General features: G+C 39.9%; 1 protein-coding gene across 1 annotated transcript in view; it reads right to left on the bottom strand.

The window, feature by feature from the left end:
* The window catches only part of WDR76 (WD repeat domain 76), a 54,837-nt gene that overhangs the window by 20,793 nt on the left and 20,478 nt on the right, over positions 1-13,566 (bottom strand). The window contains exons 7-9 of the mRNA XM_028506157.2: positions 5,026-5,152; positions 1,864-1,965; positions 1,720-1,766 (exon numbers count right to left, since the gene is read on the bottom strand). Of these exons, the coding sequence (XP_028361958.1) occupies positions 1,720-1,766; positions 1,864-1,965; positions 5,026-5,152 (276 nt within the window). The remainder of the gene's footprint in view (positions 1-1,719; positions 1,767-1,863; positions 1,966-5,025; positions 5,153-13,566) is intronic.

The raw sequence follows: 13,566 nt of genomic DNA, 5'->3' as shown, positions 1-13,566 counted from the left end.
ATAAGTAAAAGATGAATCAAAAAAGAAAAATCAATTAGTAAATAAATATGGGAAAACATTCAACCTCCACGCAACCAAAGAAATCAAAGTAAATACGAGGTCTGTCCAGAAATAGTCCACCCATCGTTAATATGAGAACAGTTGGCGCAACATCAATGTAACCTGGCAGCCAAGGAGAGTGGACTGGAATCCACATGTGTGAACCATGACAACTTCACTGTACTAGTCAGTAGTAGTTGTGGACCATTGAGTGAGCCTATGTACTATGTAGCAGTCCCATTCAAAATGACTGAGAGACTACAGCAATGAATCTGCATCAAATTTTGCATTAAACTTGAACATTCCTTCATGGAAACTATTTAGATGATTCAGAAGGCTGTAGCTATGGTCAACTGGTGATTGTCAGCTTCATCACCACAATATGCCTGCTCATGCATTTTGACTCATGCAATTTTTTGGCAAAACATCAAATCACCCAGGTGACTCAGCCCCCCAACAGCCCAGGTTTGGCACCCTGAGACTTCTGGCTTTTCCCAAAACTAAAATCACCTTTTACAGGAAAGAGATTTCAGACCCTCGATAAGATTCAGGAAAATATGACAGTGCAGCTGATGGTGACTGGGGGAACTGTGTGAGATTCCAAGGTGCCCACTTTGAAGGGGACTGAGGCATCATTGTCCTATGTACACTGTTTCCTGTATCTTCTTCAATAAATGTCTCTATTTTTCATAGTACATGGCTGGATACTTTCTGGACAGGCCTCATAATGAAGTTCTATTTTTCACTAATAAAAACTAGTAGGCTACAGTTAAACATACTCTCATATATATTGGTAGTGGCAGAGTAAATTCATGAAAGATTTTCAGGAAAAAAAAGATTTTGGAAAACAATTCAGCAATGTGTACTAAAAGTCATAATTATGTCTGTAATTAATATCTGATGCATAATTAATATCTGACGCATTAATCCCACTATCCTAAAGAAATAATCTACTATTATGCATACATACACACTTCAACAAACACATGCGCACATACAAACAGTCAAAAATAAATAGAAAACAATTCCAGATACCAAGGGGGTAAGAAACAGGAGGTTAAGTAAATTTTACCTCTCAATAAAATATTATGCAACTATTCAATGAATTTAAAGACTCTAATAATAACATGCAACCACAATATTACTGAGAAGCATAATGCAAATTTATATAAACATTAGAACATAACACAGTAAAATGTTTGTGGATTCATTCATTCACTTATTAAATACTGTATGAATATATATTATATGCTAGACACTGTTCTGGGAATTGAGATAAAACCCCTGCACTCATGAAGCTTATAACTAGAGCAGGGGTGTCAAACCCCATTTTCACTGGGGGCCACATCAGCCTTGTGGTTGCCTTCAAAGGGCAGAACATGTAACTGCTCCTTAACTAGGGGCAAGGAGCTCGGCATTGCCTCTCGGTAGAAACAAGGTGCCCGCTGGATAAAACAAGGTGGAGGGCCGGACTGGGCTTGAGGGTCTTGTGTTTGCCACCTGTGATCTAGAGATTTTGTATATGTTAATACTTCAAAGGAAATATATAAAAACAACACTTGTCCAGGTAAAAATATTATAGGTAATTTTTTTACCTCATTTTCAAAATTTCCTGTTTTATAGTCTTTATAATTTAAAGGTCTCAGAAAATGTAAATAGAGGCAAGGAATGTTAACTCACCTTTTAATGCTAGACAATTCCTTCTCAGTGTTCTTACTACGACTTGTCTGAAACAAAGGAAGAGACCAAAGTACTAAGTTAAGATATGTACTAAAATTTCATTAACAGATGATTCTAAAAGCTAAAATCCCTCCCAACTGATACCTTGCTCGCTTCTGCCCAGGTCTGTAGAAATCCTTTAAATAGTTCATTGTTATCATCTTGGTTTTCAGGAGTCATTTCTAAAGGCCCAGGAGGTAACAAAGGCTGTTATTTAAAAACAAAAACAAAAACAAACAGATAAAAGAGTTGATTATCTTCCTGCCCTACAATATACACTTGAGGTTTTTCACTACTTTACTTTCAATACCAACAGGGGTGACACACCATTAGCATTCAAAAATAGTTGTTCAATGAATGAACACTATCTATCCTTGTAATAAAATGTATTATCTCATTTAATCCTCTCAGAAATCCTGTGAATGACATACCACATTTTAAAAACACTGGGATGAAACTTAGAGAAATTAACTTAGCAATAGTTATACTGCCAAGAACTGGAGTTGCTGAGAATTGATTCAGTTTAATTTCATAATCAAAATTATTATCCTACAGCTGTGTTTTTTAAATCAGAGGTTGTAACCCAGGGTCATGAAATCACTTTAATATACCATAACCAGCAATGTGTTTTAGTGAATGAAAAAAGAAAATACAGAAATGCATCATATATAGTAAAGGTTAAGTATCATTTTACAAGTTTTGCTTTAGTTGTGTGTGTGCATGTGTGTGTTTGTGTAATGAGTTCAATGTAAATATATTTCTTATCATGGGTGGAAGCTTCAAAAAAATTTGAAAGCTATTCCTCCCATAGCACCTTAATTTGCAATTAGCAAAGCACCAGACTAATTATTGCCCGATTTATAATTAAGCACTTAAGTATAAAATACTAAAAACAGTAGGTACTCCTGAGTAAAAAATATAATCTTACTGAGACAATAAATTTGATAAATAAGACTCTTTATGCTCACTGAGCGTATAAAATTAAACTACAGCAAAAAAATCACTATTAACGTATTATTTATTACTAATAACATTAATAACTACCATTTATTGATTGCTTACTAAGACCTTAATATTGTACAATGTAAGGATCTTTATAGAAACTATTTCATTTAACCCTCACAACTCCCTGTTGAGACTTTTGTTGCCATATAAAAAATGGGGAAACCAGAATTCAAAAAGGTTAAGTAATTTACCCAAATCCCACAGTAGGTAAATCTGCAGAAATACAGAATCCAACCCTTTCTTAATGACTTAGAAATCTTACTCATTAAACCTGCAATTTTCAACCTTTTTCGTCTCATGGCACACATAAACTACTAAAATTTTGCAGCACACCAAAAATATATTTTTTACCAAACTGACAAAAAAAGGTATAATTTTGATTCATTCACACTAGATGGCTATTGTTGTGTTGCTTATTGTCATTTTTTTATTTGACGACCAAAGGGAAAAGAGGTCAATGCACCTGAAACAGTGTATAGCCAAGAGGGAGGGCCCAAAAAGAGATTTGAAATGGGGTCCAGAACTCTGGGTGTCCAGAAAATATTAGAAAGATACATAAGATGTCCTTCCCCTTCCCCCCACTACAAATGTGAGTGGGGGGAAGGGGCTAATGGAGCAGAATCATTGAGGGCTGTTTTGTACAGCAACAGCTTTGCAGCTAACCTCTGGCATGGTCATTTAACATATCTATAACTTTTAACTGGTTGCATAGATTTGTTAAATAGCTGTGGCCATGCTGTGAGCCAGGGAGATGGAAGTAACTTCCCCCCCATAACTGGGGAGCAGGTCCCCGGAGTTTCAGTGCCCATGTAACAGCTTGGAGAAGATTGGCTCCACACAATGGGGCCATGCCTGCCCAGACTCACTATGGCAGCCCAGTAAAGTTGGAAGGATATGGGAGTGTTGGCAAACATAGCCGATTGTGGGAGGAGTTGGAAATGGGGCTGCAGAGGAAGATTGGTGCAGGGATTTAAAACGGAGACTCGGCAGCCACTGGGGGGAGAACCATGCGCCTTTGCCAGAGTGGGGACTCCTGCAGCCATGTGAGAGAGAGAACCACGTGGCTGTGGCAGTGCAAAGAACCATGCAGCTGTGGCAATAGAAAGGAGAGCCACCACATGGCTGTGGCCATGTAACAGCCACGCAGCTTTGCCACAGTGGGGACCCCCACAGCTTTAGTAGGGGGAACCACCACCTGGCTTTTGCAGAATACTGCCACTCAGCTTTGGCAGAGTGGTGACTGCCCCCACCCCCCACCACAGCTTTGGTGGAGAGAAGAACCATGCGGTTTTGACCAGAGTGCAGACCCCCACAGCTTTGATAGAAGACGACCACACAGCTTTGGGTTGCTCCCTTTGGCCGCATGGCTTGGGAAGCAGGAGACACTTTGCCTGGAAGAAGGGTGAAAGAACTCTTGACAGTAGGCCATGAGAAGGTGCCACATGGCTTTGGATTAATTAAAGATTCTGCTTGGATGGCGACACAGCTGATGGTGTCAGGAGCCTGAAACACGGACATTCACTTCTTTTCCAGAGTTACAGTACCCCGAAGTAGGACAGGGGAGAAGGAAGCACTGTGGGCGTCTGTGGGCATCCTAAAGGACTTTGATATTTTAATGAAGACGTTAGGTCACTACTTTAAGTTTGTATAGCATTAAATAAACATTTCCTTTCCTTTTCACAAATCTTTGGCATTGAGAGATGTCTTTAGTATAAGGCGGCGGACATAATGAACCTGGGGGGTTCCTTTCAGTTATAGTATATTTTTTTTTGGCCCTTGTGTTCTGTAACAGTTTTTGGTGTCCCTGGGTGGGCCAATAATTGCCCCTTTTGGTCCCTTGTTCGGTAACACACCTAACTAAATTAGTCAGGTATTACATGTTTTAAAAATTCCCCAGCCAGGGTACATTCCTGGGTTGCAGGCCATAACCCCCAGCAACCACACATTGATGTTTCTCTCTCTCTCTCTCCCTCTCTCTCTCTCTCTCTCTCTCTCTCTCTCTCTCTCTCTCTCTCTCTCTCTCTCTCTCCCCCCCCCCCTCCCGTCCCTCCCTAAAAATGGATGAATAAAATCTTTAAAAAAAAAAAAAAAATTCTTGTGGCACACTGGTTGAAAATCATAGCATTAAAACATATAACAGTCAAGTGTTAAACTAATAAAGTACAATTCCAACATAATTTAATGCCCCTTTAGACTAGTTTCAAACACTTCAAAATTTTCAGTATTTTATTGAGTTAGTATATTATATTTGCACTTTCTTACATTTTCATCTTCTACTACTGTTGGCTGGGTTGGGGTTTCTGGTAATGAAACTCCTGAAGGATCCACATTTTGTAATCTCATTGATCTTCTACATCCAGTCCCATTTTCTCTCTTCTTAGGCTTCTTTCTAAAGAAGTGGGGAAAAACTCATCTTATACTCATAAAACAGCTATATGTATTTACTAATACTAAGGAAATAACTCCTAGGAACATATTTCATGGATATAATCACACATTGCAAAGATGTATGTATATGGATATATACTGATTTAATTAAAAGTCTGGAAATATAAATGTTCATCATGGGGAGATGAGAGGTGTTAAATAATGACATACATATCTAATAGAACAATTTGCAGCCATAAAAAAGAATGAAAGATTGTATGTGGATATAAAACTCTTAAGCAAAAACAAGGCCCTATTTATTTTTTAAAAAAAAAGGTTACATACACACATACATTTGCATGCTGAGATTACCTATGAAAGAATATACATGAAACTATTAACACTGGTTTCCTTTGGGGAGGAGCCCTGGCAAACTACAATCAAAGATGGGAAAGAGACTTAAATGTTTCATTGTATTCCTTTTCACATAGTTTACTTTTCAAAAATCATATACAGGTCCTGGCAGAGTGGCTCAGTTGGTTGGAACATTCAGTGTCATTTTGTGCACCAAATGGTTGCCAGCTGATTTCTGGTTAGGGCATGCCTGGGTTACGGGTTCAATCCCCAGCTGGGGCATATACAGGAGGCAACCAACTGATGCTTTCTCTCAATCTGTCTCTCAATCTCTCCCTCTCTCTATAGAAATCAATGGAAATGCCCTTGCATGAGGAATAAATAAATAAATCAATCATATGCAGGGTGGAGTAAAATAGATTTACAGATGTGAGCATGCAAAACAAAGTTTGCTCTTATATCATTATTTATTAGTTATTGTATTATTTTCCATGTGAACAACTGTAAACCTGCTTTTGCCCTATCCTGTATATACCCTGTATATACCCTACTTTTTTATGTACTATTTTTCATATTTGAAAAGTAGTTGAGAACTTCTAGTTTTTGACTCCACTTGTAGAGAGCTTGTAAGTCACGACTCTATCTCATCAAGTAACAAGCTGAACAAACTGAAAACTCAACAACTTTTCTAGGATCCATAAGAGTGGGAAGGAAGGACGCAGTGAAAACCACTGACCCCAATATTAGAGAGCCATAGAGACAAATAAAAGAGGCACAGCTTATTGGAGCAGACTCAAGAACAAAAACCACCATGTAAACCAGTGCCTGAACCACCAGGAAAATCTCACCTGTAACTGACCAGTTGCTGGAGGCTCATTGTGGATTAAGTCTGAGTTAAAAACTCCAGAATAGTCGACACAAAATCTGCCCATGGATGTTTATAGCAGCTTTGTTTATAACAGCCAAAACTGGGAAACAACTAAGATGTCCTTCAGTAGGTGAACAGATAAATAAACTGTGGTACATCCAGACAATGAAATATTACTTAGTACTAAAAGGAATGAGCTATCAAGCCATAAAAATACACGAAGGAATATCTAAGATAAAGAAGTGAGCCAAGCTGAAAAGGCTGCATAGTGTATGATCCCAAATATACAACATTCCAGAAATGGCAGAACTATGGGGACAATAAAAAGGATAGGCAGAGCACAGAGGATGTGGGGGGAGTGAAAATAATCTGTGTATTATAAAGATGGATATACGTCATGACACATCTGTACAAACCAACAGAATGTACAATAACAAAACTGATCACTAAGGTAAACTGTCGACTTTGGGTGATTATGATGTGTAAATATAGGTTCATCCTAGGTACCAATGTACCAGTCTGCTGAATGATCCTGATAATGCGGGAGGAAATGCATGTGTGGGGACAGGGGAAATGTGGGAACTGTACCTTCCTCTAAATTTTATTGTGAAACTCAAACTGTTCTGAAAAATATTAAGTCTTTAAAGAAAAACTTCAGTGGGAATTCATCCCCACAATTCTGTGAGTCTTACATCCAGGAGCTTGACCAGGTCCTCACAGTAAACACCAAAGAAAAATCCCCTCATTCCCACAGGAGTAGGGGGAAAGGAACCATTTGAAGTATACCAGAGCACTGTTCTTAACAAGGACTGACATGAGGAGCAAGTTGTTAACCAGAGCCTAACCTGTAGGGTACTCTCAGAGCCTAATCAACCTTGAGAAAACGAAATACTCAACTCTAGCACACCCCTGCCATCTTCTCCCACCTAAGAGAAGAGGGGAATACTAAAACACTGAAGTTCACAGTCCAGAGACATAGGCTTACTAAAAGACTGACACCTAATCAAGGACTACAGAATGCTTCCCCTCCCCCACACATTACCACCACGTTAGTAAAGGCCTATTTACAACAGTTCCTTTTTTCCAGTACCTCATATCCAACTATCAAGAAAAAATTCCAAGGCACACTCGAAGGTAAAACAATTTGAAGAAAGAGAACAAGTTTCAAAACCAGTTATGGCAGGAATGATGGAATTAACAGAGCATGAATTTAAAACAACTATGATTAATATGCTAAGGGCTCTAATGAACAGAATAAACACCATATAAGAAGAGATGGGGCCCTGGGAGGTGTGGCTCAGTGCAGTGAGTGCTGACCTGAGAACCTAAAGGTCGCTAGTTTGATTCCCAGTCAGGGCACATGCCTGAAGTGTGGGTCAGGTCCCAAGTTGGGGGCATTCGAGAGGCAACTGATTGATGTATACCTTGCACATCTCTGTTCCTCTCCCTCCCTTCCCCTCTCTCTAAAAATAAATAAATAAAATATTTTTTAAAACTGTTTTTAAAAATAAATAAAAAAAGAAGATCGGGCCCTGGCTGGCATAGCTCAGTGGATTGAGTGCAGGCTGTGAACCAAAGTGTCGCAGGTTCAATTCCCAGTAAGGACACATGCCTGGGCTGCAAGCCACAGCCCCCAGCAGCTGCACATTGATGTTTCTCTCTCTCTCTCTTTCTCCCTCCCTTCCCTCTCTAAAAATAAATAAATAAAATCTAAAAAAAAAAAAAAGAAGGTTGGACTTCTAGCCAAGATGGAGGCGTAGGTAGACATACTGTGCCTCCTCACACAACCAAAATAAGATCAGCAACAATTTAGAAACAAGATAACAACCAGATCTGACAGAAAATTGAACTGTATGGAAGTTAGACGACCAAGGATTAAAATATACACATTCATCCAGATCGGTAGGAAAAGCGGAGTCGGGCAGCGGGGCAGAGAGGGGTCACGACACAAAGAGTAGTGGCACGGGGCATGTAAGGCATCCCGGGCACAAGATGGCAGCAGGCACACCCTGGGCAGGCAGGTAGCTGACAGACCCAGCAAGGCAGCAACTGTGAAGCAAGGCACTGTGTGCAAGGCACCTGGCTGTCTGGGCGGTCCCACATTCACACACAAATAAACTGGGCAGTGAGACAGACCACAAAATCTGGGGTCCCAGAGCCGGGAAATAGAGCCTCGGGGCACTGATTGGAAACACCTGTGAGGTTTCAGGCACAGGGAGAGACTCCCAGCCTCACAGGAGAGTTCGCTGGAGAGACCCACAGGGTCCTAGAACATGCACAGGACCACCCACATGGGAATCAGCACCAGAAGGGTCCAGTTTGCTTGGGGGAAGTGGCAGCAGACTGAAATCTGACCAAGAGAAGAGCAAGCGCCATTTTTCCCTCTAGGACCCTGCCCCCATATACAGTGTCACAACCCAGCAACTGGGCTGCCCCTCCCTGGTAACACCTAAGGCTCTGCCCCTCATATATAACAGGTGCGACCAGACCAAAAAAAAAATTTGCGCAAAGAGAAGATCAGCTCAAAGCTCCACAGCAAATACAATTAAGCGACCAAGAGATAGCCCACCTATCACATGCACAGTTCAAAGCGTTGGTGGTCAGGATGCTCACAGAATTGGTTGAATTTGGTTGCAAATTAGATGTAAAAATGAAGGCTACAATAAGTGAAATGAAGGAAAATGCACAGGGAACCAATAGTAATGGGAAGGAACCTGGGACTCAAATCAATGGAGTGGACCAGAAGGAAAAAAGAAACAACCAAACACAAAAGAATGAAGAAATAAAAATTCAAAACATGAGGAGAAATTTAGGAACCTCCAGGACATCTTTAAACATCCCAACATCTGAATTATAGGGGTCCGAGAAGAGAAAGAGGAAGAACAACAAGTGGAAAAGTTATTTGACCAAATAATAAAGGGGAACTTCCCCAATCTGGCAAAGGAAACAGGCTTCCAGGAAGTCCAGGAAGCTCAGAGAGTCCCAAAGAAGTTGGGCCCAAGGAGGAACATGCCAAGGCACATCATAATTACATTAACCAAGAAAAAAATGAAGGAGAGAATCCTAGAAGCAGCAAGAGAAAAGAAGACAGTAACCTACAAAGGATTTCCCATCAAACTGTCAGCTGATTTCTCAAAAGAGACCTTGCAGGCGAGAAGGAGCTGGAAAGAAGTATTCCAAGTCATGAAAGGCAAGGACCTACATCCCAGATTGCTCTATCCAGCAAAGCTCTCATTTAGAATGGAAGGGCAGATAGTGTTTCCCAGATAAGGTAAAGTTAAAGGAGTTCATCATCACCAAGCCCTTATTTTATGAAATGTTAAAGGGACTTATCTAAGAAAAAGAAGATAAAAAAACATGTATAGTAAAATGACAGCAAACTTATAATTATTAACAAACATACCTAAAACAAAAACAAAAACAAACTAAGCAATCAACTAGAACAGGAACAGAACCACAGAAATGGAGATCACATGGAATATTAACAACAAGGGAGTGGCAGGAGGTGAGAGGAGGGGAAGGTACGGAGAATAAGTAGCATAGGTGGTACGTAGAAAATAGGGTGAAGACAAGAATAGTACGGGAAATGTAGAAGCTAAAGAACATATGACACATGGACATGAACTAAAGCGGGGGAATGTGGGTGGGAGAGGGTGTGCAGGGTGGAGGAGAGTGAAGTGGAGGAAATGGGACAACTGTAATAGCATAACCAATAAAATATATTTAAAAAATAAATGTAAAAAAAAAAGATCGGCAATGTAAGCAGAGAGATGTAAATCCTAAGAATGAACCAAAAAAGAAATGCTAGAGATAAAAAAAACACTGTAATAGAAATGAAGAATGCACTGGACATGGTTGAGGAAAGAATCTCTGACCTTGAAGATATCTTAATAGGAACCTCCAAAACTGAAAAGCAAGGACAAAAGAAGACTGAAAAAGAACAGAGCAAAATATCCAAGGACTGTGGGTAACTACAAATGGTGTAACATATGCACAATGGGAATATCAGAAGAAGAACAGGAGAAAGGAACAGAAGGAAAAGGTGAAACAATAATAACTAAGAAGTTTACCAAATTAAAGTCAGACATAAAAACACAGATCCAGGAAGCTCAGAGAATATCAAGCAGGATAAATGCCAAATAAAACTAAACCTAGGCAATTTATTTCCGAACTACAGAAAACAAAAGATAAAAAAATCCTGACAGAAGCCAGAAGAAAAAAGGACCTACCTATTGAGGAACAAAGATAAGAATTATACCCATCTTCTCAGAAACCATGCAAGCAAGAAAAGCAGACTGAAATATTTAGTGTTGAGAAACAAAAGAAAAACCAACTCACCAACCTAAAATTCTTTGCCCTGTGAACCTAAACTATTAAGTCTTTATTTTCTTTTTTTAAAGTATATTTTATTGATTAGGCTCTACAGTTGTAGAGCCAATCAATAAATTTTTTACAAATTTTTCCTCCCTTTATCCCCCTCTGACCTGTACCCTACCTTCCAACATCCCCCTCAACCTTAGTTCATGTCCATGGGTTGTACAAATAAGTTCTTTGGCTTCTCCATCTCCTCTATTATTCTTAAACCCTGCTCCATCTATTTTATATTTTTTTATGCCTACCAATTATGCTTCTTATTCCCTGTACCTTTTCTCCCCATTGTCCCCCTCCCCCTCTCCCTCCCCACTGGTAACCATCCATGTGATCTCTATTTCTGTGATTCTGTTCCTGCTCTAGTTGTTTGCTCAATTTTTATTTTTGTTTCTTAGGTTCAGTTGTTGATAGTTGTTTGTTCTCATTGTACTGTTCATAGTTTTTGATCTTCTATTTCTTAGATAAGGTCCTTTAACACTTCAAATAAGAAGGGCTTGGTGAAAATGAATTCCTTTAACTTGACCCTATCTGGGAAGCACTTCATCTGCCCTTCCATTCTAAATGATAGTTTTGCTGGATAGAGCAATCTTGGATGTAAGTCCTTGCCTTTCATGACTTGGAATACTTCTTTCCAGCCCCTCCTTGCCTGCAAGGTCTCTTTTGAGAAATCAGCTGATAGTCTGATGGGAACTCTTTTGTAGGTGACTGTCTCCTTTTCTCTTGCTGCTTCTAGGATTCTCTCCTTCATTTTAACCTTGGCTAATGTAATTATGATGTGCCTTGGTGTATGCTTCCTTGAGTCCAACTTCTTTGGGACTCTCTGAGCTTCCTGGACTTCCTGGAAGTCTATTTCCTTTGCCAGATTAAGGAAGTTTTCCTTCATTATGTTTTCCAATAAGCTTTCAATTTTTTGCTCTTGTTCTTGTCCTTCTGGTACCCCTATGAATCAGATGTTGGAACATTTAAAGTTGTCCCAGAGGTTCCTAAGCTTCTCCTCATTTTTTGAATTCTTGTTTCTTCATCCTGTTCTGGTTGAATGTTTCTTTCTTCCTTCTTCTGCAAACCATTGATTTGAGTCCCGGTTTCCTTCCTGTCACTGTTGGTTTCCTGTACGTTTTTCTTTATTTCACTTTTCATAGTCTTCACTTTTTCCTCTATTTTGAGAACATACTCAACCATTTCTGTGAGCATCCTGATTACCGGGGTTTTAACTGTGCATCTGATAGGTTGGCTATGTCTTCATCACTTAGTTGTATTTTTTTCTGGAGTTTTGATCTGTTCTTTCATTTATGCTATATTTCTTTGTCTCAACACACCTGTTACATTATAAGGGGCAGAATCTTAGGTATTCATGGTTCAGGGCGCAACCCACTTTGCTGTGTTGTGGCACTGTCTGTAGGGGAGGGGTGAGAGAAGGAACAATGTCGCTTGCTCAGCTCTCGCCCCACTTTCCATCACTTCCTTCACTTCCCACAATTGCATTGGGCCCTTTCAGGTGCTGTTTCCCAAGTGGGTGGGTTTGTGTACATTCTTGGATCCCATGGGCCTCTCCAATGGACTCTCCTTTGAGACTGGGAGTTTCTCCTACCTTCGCAACCAAGATTTTATAGCCAGAGGTTTTGAGTCTTTAGTTTCTCACACTGAAACCCTGCATTTCACGGTCTGTCTCACTCCCCTGTTGTTCCTCCCAGCTTATCTGCACACAAACGTGGGACTGCCTGGTGAGGAGCCACCATCTCTCCCACACAATCCTCTGCCTTGCTGCTCTTCCTCCCCACCCAGCTGCCCATCCTGCCCCTCCTACTAGTCTGGATGAATGTTTGCTTATCTCCTTGATTGCTGAAGTTCGATTTTCTGGCAGTTCTGGTTATTTTTTGTTTTTAAATTGGTTGTTATCCTTCTTTTGGTTGTGTGAGGAAGTGAAGCATTTCTACCTATGCCTCCATCTTGGCCAGAACTACTGTAAACTATTAAGTCTTTAAAAAGAAAGCAGTTCATTAAAAAATTTTGGGAAAAGAAAGGCCTCTGAAATTACTTTCAAAATTCTCATACAAAAATCTCAACTTCATACCCTGGCTGCTGTGGCTCAGTGTATTGAGCACCGGACTGTGAAGCAAAGGGTCGCCGGATTGACTCCCTGTCAGAGTACATGCCTGGGTTGTAGGCCAGGTCCCCAGTAGGGAGTGTGCAAGGGGCAACCACACAGTGATGTTTCTCTCCCTCTCTTTCTCTGTCCCTTCCCCTCCCTCTAAAAGTAAATAAATAAAATCTTAAAAAAATATCTGAAGGGTTTGCAGGAACAATTATAAAGGACACATGGACAATAACAAGGGCGGGTTGGAAACAGGAAAAGGAGGTGGTGGGGAGGGGTGAGGTGGGGAAAAAGGCAGAAAACTGTACTTGAACAATAAAAAAATGTTTAAAAAATAAACACTGAAATGGTAAAAAAAAAAAAAACACCTCAACTTCAGTCCATATCAGTTCAGAATAATTAGTAATAGGGAGAGGGACTGGATGAAAGAAGGTGAAGAATTAGCCAAAGAATACACACGCCTAAGTCATAAACAAAGAAAACAGTGGTGACCACTAGAAGGACGGGGGGCGGGATGGAGGGTAGGTGGAGGTGAGCAAAGAGGGGACAAATGGAGACATCTGTAATAGTGTCAATAATTTTTTAAAAAGAATTATTAGTAATAACTATTACTTATTATAAGTATACTATGTGCTAGAAACTCCTAAGCATTCAATACCTCACTAAATCAATACCTCACTTTAAAAAGGAAAAGCCTCAGCATATGGAATAATCTGGGTTCTCAAATTGTTTTAAAAACTATGGTTAAGCC

Source organism: Phyllostomus discolor, chromosome 1, assembly GCF_004126475.2.
Source record: "Phyllostomus discolor isolate MPI-MPIP mPhyDis1 chromosome 1, mPhyDis1.pri.v3, whole genome shotgun sequence".
In the NCBI taxonomy this organism is placed as follows: Eukaryota; Metazoa; Chordata; class Mammalia; order Chiroptera; family Phyllostomidae; genus Phyllostomus; species Phyllostomus discolor.
The sequence above is the reverse complement of the archived record's forward strand: the minus strand, read 5'-3'. Positions and strand labels throughout refer to the sequence as shown.